We start from the raw sequence: 15,946 nt of genomic DNA on the forward strand, positions 1-15,946 counted from the left end.
ATAAAGTAAATAAGAAGGTTGAGCTCACCCAGCAAATGAGATATTAAAGATTCCATAATGAATAAGATATTGCATAAGTGTCAATACTAATCAGGAGCCTGACCAGCCAAACCAAACAGACTCCCACAGGAGAAGGGAGGTCATAACAGAAGACATTTCCCAAGACAAACCAGGAGTTGTTAAAGGTATCTAATGCTGTTATTGCAGACCAAACTGTGTATTTTCCATGTGAATACCCTTAGAACTTAGTTGAAAACAGAAGTGTGATCCCTGAACAACAAAAAAGAGCTCCTTTGAGAAAACCTGTGGGATCAAAGGATCTCCTGCAAAGTGAGTCCACAGGATTAAAGCTGAAGGATGGTTACAGAAACAACCGATCACTTAGCCCCATGATGGCTGGTCTCTCTGGAGAATAACACCAGGATGTATCTATTGGATGACGAACTCCTAAAAATCTGCATAAAAAAGGTGTCAAATGGAGACTCCCGAGATAAAATTGAGGGAGTCTAACTCCATAAAACAAGGCATCCTTAAAGATGCAAATTCCAGAAACAAAGAAAGTAAGCTGTGCAACAGCAGAAGAAAACACAGCAGCACTTAGAATGGTTTGAGTAACCTTAAAGTAATAAAACGTTTAGGGTAGTGGTGCAGAGTCTCAGAAGAAAATGGTAACGAGTACAAGCAAGCTAAGAAAGTATGTAAGCAAAAGACAAAGAGCAAATTAAGGGTAAAAAAGTCAAAGTAAAAGAAGACAAGCTTAGCAAATGCAAATAAGCTTTTCAGCAGTGATTTGAGGTAATAGCTATCTGTTCTGTGAAGAAGTGAATAGCATTTCTGAAAATGTTGCATCAGTGATTAATTGTCTTATTAGCTCTATTTATAAAAAAACATATTTGATAAGACTGTAGAAAGAAGCACTGTGATACTCTTTGGCCTAAAAAGATTAAGTTTTTTTGTTGTTGTTGTGGTACAATTGTTGTTAGGGGACAAGAGGTCAAATTTTAATATTAGATATTTTTAAATTGCATTTAAAAAGTTAATGGATGTATGAAAAACATCTTATTTTTTTGTAAAATAATCTTTTAAATAACAAAACAAATCAAATCTACACAACATTTTTCCCAAATAGTTCTATTCCAACTTCAAAATCTAACCAAAAATATAATCTGATTCAGCAATGACAAATAATCATAGTAATCTTAACTACATATTAAGTCTGACATGATAAATTATAGTAAAACATTCATTCAGGCTAACATCACCAGACCAAGTTTTATAGCCAATGATGATTCATATCCACCAGAGAATGGCTTACACATTTTATATTTTCTTTCAGTGATCTAAAACTAATTTGACATTTAGAATCCAGAGTAAAAAAAAAGAAAGATATTCAAATATTACAAACAAAAAAAACTAAAATTTAAAAGTTTAAACAATTGAAGATTTAATATTAAAAGTTTCTACTAAGTTCTTATATTTTTTCATGGTACAAAAGTTAAATATATTTATATTATATACTGTAGAAAAAACAAATCATCAACAGTTGTTACTGTTTGTTGAATTACACGCAAGGCTACTTGAGGGCTATCTACCCTAATCATCCCTCGTTTTGAAGTGACTAACTAGAGGAAAGGCAACTAGTCAACATCATCATCCTGCAACTCTTGGGCTACTCTAATCAAATAATGCACCTACAGAGCTAAAGTGTGGAGGGTTAACATTTTCCAACACTAAAAATGTATTTCCAATAGATACCTCCTCTCACATATTAGCTTTTCCTGATTTTGTGCTGCCCTCTATATGCATAATTTTTTGCTTGCCTCTAGCCTTGAGGATCTCCTAAACTCACGGGTTTTCACAACTTTTCCAAGTTGACTAATTTGACCAACCAATCCAGACGTGCCACCTCCTGAAGGATAAGAATATAGCTATAGAAGACATTTTGGGATTAAGTCAAATCAGAAAAATGTGCCGAAGATGTCTACCTCAGTCATCCCAAGACTTGAGGCAAAAGCCATCATAGGGTGAGAAAATCGAGAGAGGTCGAGAAACCGATTAAGACGTGAAAAATCCAAGACTAGATGTCTATCCATGGATTACTTGAGAACCACAAAAAGACAGGGAATAAATTCCCAGAGAAGATTGATAAACCCATCCCATAGGGATTTTAGCCATTAGGTACAACACTACTCATGGACTGACGCTGGCAAGAAACAAGATCCTTCGGAGGAAGGAAAGTAACAGGAACAGGAAACAATGGAGAAGGAGAGGAAAAAACGAAGGGTAAGGCTCTTTGACAGAACTCCCAGTACCCAAAACTCATCCAGAAATGGAGGACAAAGGTTCATAAGTTGAACTGAATGGGCCCTCCTGATCCTGAGCCTATATGATAGTCACTGCCAAGACTGACAGCACTGAAGTCTATAAGCAGTGGGAGAACAGAGGAATAGGAAGTGGTGACAAGGAGAGGAGAGAAAACAAGAGGACAGGAGACAGAAAGAGGCAAAGAAGGAGTACAGCAGAAATGGTAAACCAGTTAGAATAAGGAATAACATTGGGATGTGGCCCCAACATGAGAATACAGAAAAACAAACACTCCAGTAAAATCAGACTGGCAGATGAAAAGAGCCAGATGAAGGCATACACGATAAGAGGGGGTTGAAAGCACTTGAGTAGTAAGGGCATCACGCCCTAACAAACTCCAGCAACAAATCAAACAAATATGAAGTGATAAGGTCAAGGAAATGTACGAGTGTCTACCAAAATCCCATCAGGGGAATGGTGGATTACCAGGGAGAGAAGGTGAATGGAGGAAAAATAACAGAAAAGGGTAGAATGCAAGATGAAGGTGGGAAAACTAAAACCTAAGAAAGATCAACAAAAGACCAAATCTGAAGAAATGACTAAGGAGTTTAGAAGTCAATGAAACATAATACAGCATACAGTTTTGTCTAGTCAAATGAGGTAAGAAATGAAGAAGGATGAGGCATGCAAGCACCAAAGTTTTGGTAAAAGTAATCGTACATGGACTTGCATATTTGAATTGGAAGTAAAAACATAAAAGAAAGAAGCAGGGAATGAATTACAAAATGAAGGAAAAAAACATACCTGAGAAATCCAGTCCTGAAATGATGAAAAAGGCTTAGTTGGATTCAAGACAGTATGGGTATATCATTATGGAAAGGTAAGTGTTGGGAAAAAAAAACTAGCAAAATCCCATCACAAATGATCAATATAGGTGGCAGTATGTCATATACAAAATAAAGGTCCAGGCCACATGTAAGACTACACCACCCATCACACAAAAGCCGTCACTTCTCCCAACTGAGAAACACAAACCTGACACCAATGTAGTTGTTAGACTAGCAATGAACACCAGGCAAAGTGGAAATTACTAGAACTTATGAAATAATAATGTGGAAATAAAAGGCCAAAAAACCTGCAGGTGTACAAAATATTGGAAAACAAAAATTCAACAATAAATAGTTCCACAATGGTTAAAAAAAAAACGCCTATATCTGAAAAGTTCACGAGAAAAAAAAAAGACATGTTGTTACACACGAGTGCCAAATCGAGAAGTGATGATTGAATAATCAGTATAGAGGGAGTCAACTGCACTAGGAGGGTGTGTTGCATTCCTTTTGGTGAAGGATTGTCAGCACAAAATTGGGAAAGGCTAATATATGAGCAGAGGTAAGGTATCATATTGGAACATGATTTGTTTTTTTGGTGGTAGCAGTGCACAAACCGCGAAAACTCGATCCATAGTCTGATACACTAATCAGTGGGCCACCCACACACTTGACACATCACCAACAGTTCAGCTAAAGCAAAATTTCTCTGGATCATAAATACCATGATTCATACAAATATGATGTCATCGTTTAGTGACACTTGGAAATTGTTGTTCAATTTGATAATTAACTCCCAGTTTTGTCCATTTCTTTATATGTGTACAGCCAGACTGTTAACATAATCTTCTCTTCACAGAAATACCAAATTGAACAACAATTTCCAAGTGTCACTAAACGATGACATCATATTTGTATGAATCATGGATAATTAACTCCCAGTTTGTCCATTTCTTTATATGTGTACAGCCAGACTGTTAACATAATCTTCTCTTCACAGAAACAACAAATTGAACAACAATTTCCAAGTGTCACTAAACGATGACATCATATTTGTATGAATCATGGATAATTAACTCCCAGTTTTGCTCCCAGTTCTTTATATGTGTACAGCCAGACTGTTAACATAATCTTCTCTTCACAGAAACAACAAATTGAACAACAATTTCCAAGTGTCACTAAACGATGACATCATATTTGTATGAATCATGGATAATTAACTCCCAGTTCTTTATATGTGTACAGCCAGACTGTTAACATAATCTTCTCTTTACAGAAACAAACATTTTGTTAGTCTTTCATTTTTTATGTGGATCTTTTTGATAAACAACGCCTGATGAAGTATATATGAAACATAGAAATAAATACTCTTCAATCACAACTAAAAGCTATTTGTTAATATTATTATCACTAAAATCTACAGGTTAACAACTGGCTGTGTTTTAACAAATTTATTTAATTATAAAAGTCAATGTTTTTTTTACATTTAATAGTTGTCTGTACTGTCAAAATGGAGCATTGAAAAAAGAGTAACTTGAATTTTAAATAATGATTTAAACAAACCGTTCCTTAAAAGAACAAGTCACTTGACCTTTTTTTATTTTTTGAAGAAGGGATTTGTAAGTTCAAACTTAATTTCACTTAGGGCCTATATGTAAGTTTTGATTTTAAAACAAAAAATAAGTTCCAGTTCAGAAAAATAATTAATTTTATATATGCACAAATTCAGTAGAAACATGGTATTCAAAATATTCCTCTCAATGCTAGTGCTATACGAAAAACTTCTACATCACAGTGCTTATAATAATATTCATATACTAAACTTAAGTTACATTAAATCAGATTTAAAAAAAATACCCTCTTTCACTGTAAACGTTTATAATATTGAATCATACTTTATAATTGCATCCAATAGTTTTACCAAAATGTCCACTGAAGTTCTAATGTAAGTAGTTTTTAGGATATTTTTAAGTATTAATACGAGATAAACACCTTCTGATAAGTTATAATTTGGATTCAAAACAACTCAGCATCTGAAATACATGCCGATGTGTAATTCATCTTAAATCATTCCAAAACATAATAAGATTTGGCCACATAAAAGTTTGTAAAAATCTTAGCAAGTCTGCAAACAACATATAAGCAGAATAAAACTAAAAATTACAATCAGACAAATAGACGAATGTGAAAGTGTAAAGATAGTGTCGCTACTGGAGAAGCAACAACAGTGGTTCTTTTGGACTTACAGAAAACTTTAATTTTAGAGGTTTCACGAGCCAATACTTACTTAGAATGTCACTACTATAAGCTTACCTCAAAAGGTGATCAAAGTATTCCACAAATCATAGTTAAGATATTCCGAATACATATTAGAGGTACATAAAATAAAATACTTCAGTATAAATGTAAATACTCCTTTGTATAAGTGCTGGCCGTTACACTTGTTATAAAGAAGTCAAATTAAGTTCTTCGGTAAGACACAAAAAACCATAAATATCAAGAGAAAGGAAACTGATGAGCATATAAACTGTTTTAGAATTTAGAAATTGATCTGCAGAGTTAAAGGATGGACACACCATTTCCAAATCTACAATTTTACAAGAGAAATCTTCAGAGTAAAAGATGGATGATTTACACACACTTTTCAAGTTTATGATTTGACCACAAAACCTGCAAGACAGAAGATGAACAATTTAAAGACACACTGTTTTCAAGCTTAAAATTTGGGTAAGGACTTGTCTGAAATGAAATGGGGAAAAAAAATGTGTGATTTATATAAATATAGTATTTCTAAAAAGTACAAAAACAAGGGTTCCAGGGTTTGTCATCTATTTATGATAATATTTAAGAAAATACTTATTAATAAATACATCTGGATTTTTGAAAAACATGATAATTGTATTAATATCTTTAATTTCAAAATATTTCACAAGGAAGGTTACTTACCTGACAACATAACACAAATATATCCTTCAAATATCAAGACAGAGGGCATAAAAAACATTCCCAATTTTGTGACTACATCTTGGAAACTAAACTTGATGTATTACTCTTATCATTTTTAAATAATAGTAATAAAAACATTTGATGTTTCAATACTTATTATCTAAATCATTTTGCCATTTAAATTTGGACTTCTTGCTATATATAATCACATGCACAACGTAGGCTTGATAATACAAACATATTATTTTCCAATGTGAAGGGCCCATTACCCTGTTCTTGAACTTGTACATAAAATTTTGATTCAGTGTTTCACGCACAACAGTAACTTTTTTCTCTGAATGAGTAAAACAAATCATAATGTAAACTTATATTTAAAAAAAATTAGCTTGATTCACTGGGTATATCACTTAAACAAAAAAATAGTCATACAAAAAAAATATTCAAGTACATGAATATCACTTATCTAAATTAGCTCTCACCTGCTCCATTTTCTCTCTAATGTCCTTCATAGGCCCACAGTACATTATAAAGACATTCTAACTGCACACATTGTTAGCATAACAAACACCTTCCAATTTCATTACAAAAAATGTTCGTTTTGATTTAAAATATCAATATTAATACCATAAAAAAGGCATCTACAAGTTTTATACCATTTCAAGTTCTTTATTATATTAATTTCAGACAATCAAAACAACACAATTCACAGTGTATAACTTTTACTGTTTGAAATTATGACCAACTCCTGCAGTCTTCCAATACATTACAATAAAAATCAATTGATCTAACACTTGGATTTTAATTAAAAACAAAAAATTCACATATCACAGTTCCACACTTCTTAACAGAAAGAAAGCACTGATTAGCAGTACGGTCACATAAGCAACAAAGTTTGTAATTGGTTACACCTGTCATCTTAACATTATTTCACAAATAAAGGGTCTTTTTATGTCCTTTTCACATAATACAGATAGATATTTAAAATCTTTACAAGTACACGTGTATACAGTACTATAATAATTGTCATTATCAAAATCTGTTTCCAAATTAATATTATGAATTGAAAATAATGACACCAAGTTTTATTTGTAATGACACAGAAAAATGTATAAGTGATGTCACAGAATTGTATTTTTAATAAATTTTGTCTGTAATAACACCGAATTTTATCCGTACTGACAAAGTTTTATTTTTAATGTCACAGTTTATCTGTAGTGATACAGAGGTTTTATTTGTAATGATATGAAGTTTTATTTGTAATGGTATGAAGTTTTATTTGTAATTACAGAATTAAATTTGTAATTCTCATCTAAGTTAGTAACTTTTGTCACTATTAACAAACATTTGGAAGTTTCACAAACAAAAGTCACCACAAGAAAACTTCTTGCTACCAATATTTTTGGCCCCTCTCAGTACAGAATGAGTTGTGTGAAAAGTTTCAAACTATTTGTGCTTCTGAAAATACACAAAAACTCTGTTAGAAACAAAGTATTTTAGTAGATTAAACTAAAAATATTAAATACTGTGACAGTAGAAACAACTTTTTTCTTTGACAATTCCTACTCAATACTTAAAAATTATATTAATTTTCGGAAAAAAAACAACAAAGATGTAAAGTCAAATATTCTAGTTGATAAAATTAATACCGAAATCAATAGAGAAGCTTGATAAACAGACAAGAAAACCTAAATTTTTGACATCGAGAGCTAGAAGTTCTTAAGAATATCACATTCATTAGTGAACTCTCCAAACCTGACAAGTCTTCTTAGATGTTTCTCTAGAAGACAACCTTTCTTTTCAGAAAAATGAACCTTCCATTCCTGTTTCAATGAAGACTGTGTTCTGAACTTTCAGTAAGTTTGGTAAGGTGGTTGAGCTTGTTGGTAAGTGCTAAAATGTAAGCTTCATGGATTCTTGTTAGAATGCTGTCTTCATTCTGTTAAAGGATAAACAGACTTTAATTCAGATTCATACAACTTTCAAGAAGCACTTCTTAATTAGATTTAAGTAACTGTCAAATGCTAGCATTTCAAAACATTCTCCAAACTATCTTTAACAACTAAATACACGATATATATACATACCAGTTACACGTGAACACAATACTAACAAGAAACTCCCCGTGAACACTACGTGAATAGCAATGTGGATTATTCACTAATACACAGTTTTAACTTCCAAACTCTACTTATAATCTACCAGATATTATATCAAATTATGGCCTACTAGATTTTTAAACAAGAAACTGTGCACTTGGCAACACACTTCCTTCTTCTACAGATTATTCTGAAATCCACTGACACTCTTTCAAAACCAACGGGAAGAAAAAACATTTGTTTAGGTTGAATAGAGCTGTTTAAACATTCGTTAGGTTGAATAGAGTTGTTTAAACATTCGTTTAGGTTGAACAGAGTTGTTTAAACATTCGTTTAGGTTGAATAGAGTTGTTTAGGTTGAACAGATTTGTTTAAACATTCGTTTAGGTTGAATAGAGTTGTTTAAACGTTCGTTTAGGTTGAATAGAGTTGTTTAAACGTTCGTTTAGGTTGAATAGAGTAGTTTAAACATTTGTTTAGGTTGAATAGAGTTGTTTAAACATTTGTTTAGGTTCAATAGAGTTGTTTAAACATTCGTTTAGGTTGAATAGAGTAGTTTAAACATTTGTTTAACAACGAGTAAAACACTTAAATACACCATTTGTTTAGGTTGAATAGAGTAGTTTAAACATTTGTTTAACAACGAGTAAAACACTTAAATACACCATTTGTTTAGGTTGAATAGAGTAGTTTAAACATTTGTTTAACAACGAGTAAAACACTTAAATACACCATTTGTTTAGGTCGATCCTTAAAATATTTTTTACTCACCTATTAGCAAAAAAATCATCATCTGTGGTTCTCTACAGAACATTTTTTTTTTCTAAGTGAAATAGGCAAAATTGAGGACTTTTGTGACAAAGTTTCATAAATTATTTGTTTTTTCCAAGATAAGGTTATAGAACACTTTTCTTGTTTTAAACGTATGTTTTTCTTTTTAAATGTTATAATTTTCCTACACCGAAAACGTATTTCTGATAGATACTTACTTCTACTAACATAATAGCTTTTCTTGTTCAGTGCTGCAATTCTCACTCCTCACTAGCCTTGATACTCCCACCTACCCCCCACGTGTTTACACACGGTACAACTGCATAGCATCTAAATATACATGCACCAACCCACCACCAATATGAGTACAACACACCCTCCTGGTGCAGCTGATTCCCTCGATACCGTAAAAACCAATCTTCACTTCAAGATTAAGCACAAAAGAAGCATTAGAAGTAGTGAGGATAGATGCAAAGTGTGAGTTGAGGTAAGTATCTACATTTTCAGTGTAAGAAAAATTATAACTTTCAATACAATACCTTACCTCCTCTTACATAATAGTTAGAATCCCACATTGAACTGGTAGAGGGACCTATGTAAAAATTTACCTAGAGGAGCACCCTTTGGGAAGCATCTGAAATGATCCCATGGAGTGTAAAACCTCAATGAAGACTACACCACATCTGTACCAGGCACAATCTTTATACGCCACTAAATTGGCTTGAAAAAGACACACATCCAATGCATAACTGGATGCTCCAAATGGTGTAGAGTGGCTAGGGCACATCAGATCACATTCAGTGGGTTAACTCCAGTCTGAAACCAGACAGCATCAGGTATTTATCATCTAGTCCACGGTAGAAAAAGGGTCCCTACCATTTTTACCTCAAGACTAGGTATGTGACTCAAGGTAACTGATGGTGAAGGTGAATGTGCTCACAGCTTTCCAAGTCTTCTGATGAAGAAGGATAAAGATTTTTTTTTACTTGTTTTACAAGATGACTAGTAATGAAAAGATATAATAATAACAAACCTAAAAAAAACAGAGCACACGACGTGTACTCACTAATTATACTGACTGCTGTTTACATAGTGCTTCAAAGGAATCCTCCTTTATTGATATTGGAGGGGCAGAAAGCTCAGCTAGATACCATTGGCTTGACATTTGGACAACAAAGAGAGGACACTGTCAACTTTCAAGAAAACCTGCATGTTGAAAGCTCCCAGTGCAGAAGATCTTATCATTGGTTTATAGTCATTGATAGTTGACTTCTTGCTGGAACCCTGGTGTACTCCAAACTTTGATCAGGATATTACTCTCTGTGGTGTCTACAGAAACTTGAAGGCTTCAGCACATGAGAACAAAACATCACTTGTATCAACTATTTGATATCACAAAGCAAAAGTTCAGATTGAATATGAAAGGTCTGGTGAATTCCAGGTAAGTGTGTAGCTTAAAAGAGGGTCAAAGCTGCATGGTTACAATCTTTACTCCCATAGAATCAAGGGGCATTTCTATGAGGTTCACATGTGCTTGTGCTCTAACAACATGAACTATGTGGTCCACAGACGGCTTCGCTTGGTCTCTGCTTGACCAATACCATGTTTCCATCTCCATGAGAACAGGTAGCATGCTTCCTGTAAAATTGAATCCAACACACATACACTGATGTAGATTAGGCAATGCTTACCTTCACTTTTGACCTTTAGAATTCACTAAAACTTTCACGGTCTTTCCTTAGGGATCTTCCTCTACTTACAAGTTTAGATATATTTACATCTTAATTTTTCCCATATTTTACACTGTACCATGTATTGGAACACTGTTAAGAAAATATTTAGGTTTTGTTTGTTCTGAATTTTGCACAAAACTATCCGAGGGCTATCTGTACTAGCCGTCCCTTATTTAGTAGTGATGGAAGGCAGCTACTTAATACCACCAACTCTTGGGCTATTCTTTTAACAATGAATAGTGGGATTGATCATTACATTATAACTTGCAATTTCAGTTGAAATTAATAGTCCTGTCTACCTTGCTGCTTCCAAGTTCCCCAACATTTTGCAGGCAAATCACATGCTTTACTCTTTCCTCCGAGGATTACATCTTGGTGTAGGCATCAACAGCATACATTGCAGCATACAAGCCATAGGAGAAATGGGATAACCTTGCCCTTTCACTTGATACCAGTGTGGTTGCATTGCAGCACCATAATGTGTAGAGGGTTGGTTAACCCTTGACTACATATGAACCTGGCACAACATGGGTGCCTCAGAAGGGTGGTCTGCTTAAAGCAAAGTTACTGCAACAAGCTTCTTCTACTCTTGTAACCATCTTGAACTTACCACTTAATATACACTGTAACAGAAATTGCCTCAGTAAAAATCAGAAAGTCTTTCATACCTATGTATGGAATGACATTATGGAAATATTACAGTAGGAAGAGGGTCCTCTACTTTTCATTTTGGATTTTGAAACTGTTAGGGAAGATGAGCCTCTGTACAAAGGATCTGAATCATCATGTGCAAACATCCAACACAGCCATCTACATATCTGCCAAGAACCAACATCCAGAGGACAGTAGGAAGGTGAACAGCAGAGTTGGGGGTGCATTACCAGGCAGCCCTAGGTGAATGTATTGTCCAATCTGCAGTAGGAGGAGAGTATCCAACCACACACATGTGAGAACTTATGTGGCTGGTCCAGCTCCAGCCATCACCATATCCACCAGGAACCAACATCTGGAGGAAGGTAGGAAGGAGGGTGCCTCAGCCAGAGGGGCAAACTGCATGCTAGCAGAATGCATCATCCATCACCTAACTGCATTTATAACTGTACATCAGTTTTATGAGAGGATGAGTGTCAATTTCATATACACTGTCAGAACAACACCACCCTACTCTCAACTGAGTGGGAGTGAGCACACTCAAGAGGAAGCCTCCATGGTCCACAATACCAGTGGCTAGAGAATGGTAAATGGCAAGAACACTCATACTCCACTAGAAGAAGGGAGGAAAACAGCAAGGTGGAGAGTCTGAACGAATGCAGCATCAGAGAGAGAGTGCAATGGGTGATCACGACACCTTATTTTGCAAAGCAGACAATCCAGTAAACTACAATACATGGATCATTAGGGATAGGCCACTTTATTGATGTTAGTCCATGAGTGTACAGTCTCAGGTGAACATCTTTATGAAGCAAAATACCACAAGAAATATCTACAAGCAGTCTTGCAGAACACCCCATCTCAACAGTGGGTGTATATGACACACAGGTCTTACAGTGAGGATTTATGAAGAAGCATACCTGGTCAGGCAACACTTGCCACAAAGCAGGATCCTAAGTCAGCAAAAAAGACCCATGCAAAGAAAATGAAGAAAAAAAAGAGCACTTACCCACTCTGAGAGACATCATGGAGTGTAAAATGGCATTGGGAGGAAGACAATATTCCATAGAAGAAGAAACAACTAGGTATTGAAGATAATGAGCAGTAAAAGTATGGGAAGTGATCTAAATACTGGCACTAATGGTGTCCTCCAATGGATGATGGAAATGAGCAGCCAGGGGCATGATAAAATGATGAATTTTATGGAAAGATACACGGAAAAGATGACAATCATCAGGAGAAAGGGAAGTATAAGCCAGGCGAATCAACTAGCAAATCCAACCCATAAGGGTAATTGGAGAAAGGTCATGGGACTGGGAAGGCTTACAAGGAATAAGTAACTGGGAGTGGGAATTAGTGCAAGCCACATAACAGCAGAAAGCCCTGACCAGGCACAGGAAGCAATCAGGATCAGAATGGTCATAGTGATATGGAAAGAAGATAGATTAGTGTGAAGGCAGAACTACCCTCTCGAGCAACTGAAACTTTGGACAGAAAAAATGACCACATTGGAACTGTGAAATAAGTGCAGTGGACATCTATTAGCTAAACCATACAAATGACAACATCCACACACCAATAATGAAGAGAAAAATGGTCTCCAGTGACAAGTGATATAAAGAACAGGTCAACAAGGGTAGTTCAAAAGTAAGAAGGGTAAGAGCATGAAGGATGACATTGAGGTTCAATCCAAAGGCAAGGCAAGGAGGACCGGCGATGCAGAAAGAATAAAACAAATGGTACAGGATGGGTGAACAGAATACATAGGCATAATGTACGATAGCCCAAGAGAAAGATCCAAGTTAGAAAGGGAACAGTTAGATGGTGCGGAGGAAACAACAATGTATGGACCAACTACAGTGTATACCACTTTCTATAGGTACACTGGCATGGAGGAAGGATAGACAGAATGGGAAATCATGGTGCTGTGAAAGTCTAGCCCACTGAACCAGGGATCTGACAAAAGCCATGCATGAAGCCTGGGTGGGAGAATGGACAGATGACACATACCAGACTGGGGATGATGTAGAAAGGTGGGGGAAAGAGGGAGAGGAAGTAGAGGTGACACCAGTAGTTAGCACAGAAGTGGAAACTACAACTGAGCCAGCCAGTATGGAGCTATCCACCAACAAAACCTGACACAGAGTGGTCTAGTTGATGGAAAAGACCCAAGGAAGCAGATGAATGGGAGGGTAGCCAATCCTAATTGTGAGCATCCATCTCTCCAGCCAAAGGGTGTGGAACAGGAGACTAAAACTGTGGAAGCAAAGAATTGAGATGACTAGCAAAGGCATCCAGCCCTTGAACATCTCACCAGGCACAGAACCCCCAAAACACCCATGAGTACAGTGACCACTCTGTAGGGAGAATTGTGTCAGGACATGATAAATGATCCATGATAAGATTCAGGAATATGACAAGTCAACAAAAGACTATGGTGGCTGTGGGCTGAACAGAGGAGGCTAGTGTCAAGAAACAGAGGTCCCTTGACAGAGTGCCCTTTGCCTGAAGATGTATGAGATTACTGTTGTGTTGTTGGAATGCACCATTACCAACTGGCTCTGAAGGGCCAGAAGGAAGTAAACCAAAGCCTGACAAACTGCAAGAAGCTCCAAGAGATTGACATGGAGAGAGGGGACTCTGAGAGAGTCCATCTCCCAATCATCCAGATAAGCACCAAACCAAAATAAGAAGCATCTGTAAACAAAGAGGAGGAAGAAAAACACCAATAGTGGTGGTGTCTTCATCCAACCACCAAGTGAAGTCAGTCTGTAAGGAAGGAAGAAGAAAAAGAGGGGTGTTCAGGGGATCCAGAGTGAGGCTCCACTGGTCCAAAAACCCACTGAAGGTGATGCATGTGGGCATGACTGAGAGGGATGAAGGCTTCCAGAGAAGCCTGCACCTCCAAAAGAGAGAGAGAGAGAACCTCTTGTGCAGTGGGAGAAGGACAAGTGTAAAGATTGTGAGCTAGAAGCTCCATAGCCCTCAACCAAAGGGAAGAAGGTTGGGGCCAAAGATGGTGCTCCAAAAACCAATGGCAAACCTCAAGAATACAAGAGGCCAGAACTAGCAAGGGAGAGGAAGGAAGAGGGGAGACACAGGAGGGGTTTGGGACAAATGGTAGGCTATGGAAGAAAATGAGGTATGCAATTGGGCTGACTCAACTGTGGTCTTCAAAGAGTAAGGAATGTCCCAAAAACCTCCTGGTGCAGAAAAGGTGCCACGTGCAAATCATGTAAAGATTAGGGAGGCAAATGAATCCAAGACAAAAGGGGATCCCAACCCCAAAATATTCCATGTTTGTCAAACAAGGGTGGAAGAGGAGAGGCATGCCAATGTGGAAAACAAGAGATTAGGAGTCTTAAATGAAACCCCCTCATGGAAGCAATGAATAGCCTTAGACAACAGGTGTAGGGAGGACAAGGAAAGGAGAAAGGTGGACAGGGTGAGACAAATTGGGTAAAACTGGGGCTGGGAAAAGGAAACTGGAGTATAGGGGTCTGATCCCTAAAAAGGGTTGAGTGACTCTTAAGTGCTGCAAGTCTAAATAGGGAAAATTATAAAAATTAATATGTCAGAGCAAGATCAATCAGAGTATGGGGGGGTGGGTGAGGCATACTGACACCCAAATGCAACTGGTTCCCAAAATGACACGTATGAATCCCAATATCCAAAGAGGGAGGAAACATTAAATACTGATCCTATGGCTCATCACTAAAAAGGGCAGGAGTAGAATCATTGGAAGTGGGAGATAAAGACAAAACATAACATACCTGATTGATTAAGTTCACAATTGGGAAAGAAGGCCTGAAACAACACTGAACTGTGAGGTATTGGCAGGAGAAGGAAATAGGCTGACAAAATTCTAATTGTCATGTTCAGACTCCCATGGTATGTGTAGACAATCATCAGGTGACTCAGAAGACTGGATAAAAAAAAAAAGCCAGAGTCATTACTTTCTGAGCAGATAGTTTGTTCGGATGCCATTGAATTGGCTGACAAATCAGTTATAGTAGTTACAGCAGCTGTGGTAGATGGCACATGGAATTGCAATTGTGTAAAAAGCGGAGTTGACAGGGGAACATTTTTCTCCAGAATTCGCAAAACCGTAAACATTTGAACAATTAGGGTTGAAAGTAAACTATTTTTACTATTAAGTAAAAATTTAGTCTGAAAACATGAGCAAAAACATGTCCTGACAATTACACTGCCAATCAAGAAATGGTTAAAGGCTGCACAGAAGAAAAAGTGCTAGTGACAACAGGAGTTGTGTCACACTCTAAGTGGTAGAGAGTTGCTGCATGCAAATGTCTCATGTGAATACGTGAGGGTACGTGGGAGTATTAAGGCTAGTGGTGGGTAAAATTTGCATCCATAGAGGGCAGTATAAGTCGATAAAAGCTATTAACTCTCTCAAAATGGGCTCAGTCAATTTGACCGACCACGTGACCTCTTTGTACTCGTTTAAAGTTTTTATAGGTTAAATACTTCTAACTTTCAATATAGTGTATATCATCACAAAATTTGGCAGTCTTTCACATACAAAAAATTACATATTTAGTGAAGTATTTTTAATAAACTAAAATAAAGATTTTTCTGCAAATATATTGAGTATTTG

General features: G+C 36.3%; 1 protein-coding gene across 1 annotated transcript in view; it reads right to left on the reverse strand.

Moving 5' to 3' along the window:
- Nucleotides 1–6,009: 6,009 nt before the first annotated feature.
- LOC111089842 overlaps nt 6,010–15,946 on the reverse strand; it is a gene marked incomplete at its 5' end in the record, with an annotated part of 17,097 nt that continues 7,160 nt past the window's right edge. Inside the window, one exon of the mRNA XM_022403004.1 lies at nt 6,010–8,013. Within this exon, the coding sequence (XP_022258712.1) occupies nt 7,903–8,013 (111 nt within the window). The remainder of the gene's footprint in view (nt 8,014–15,946) is intronic.

Source organism: Limulus polyphemus, unplaced genomic scaffold (assembly GCF_000517525.1).
Source record: "Limulus polyphemus unplaced genomic scaffold, Limulus_polyphemus-2.1.2 Scaffold7558, whole genome shotgun sequence".
Taxonomy (NCBI): Eukaryota; Metazoa; Arthropoda; class Merostomata; order Xiphosura; family Limulidae; genus Limulus; species Limulus polyphemus.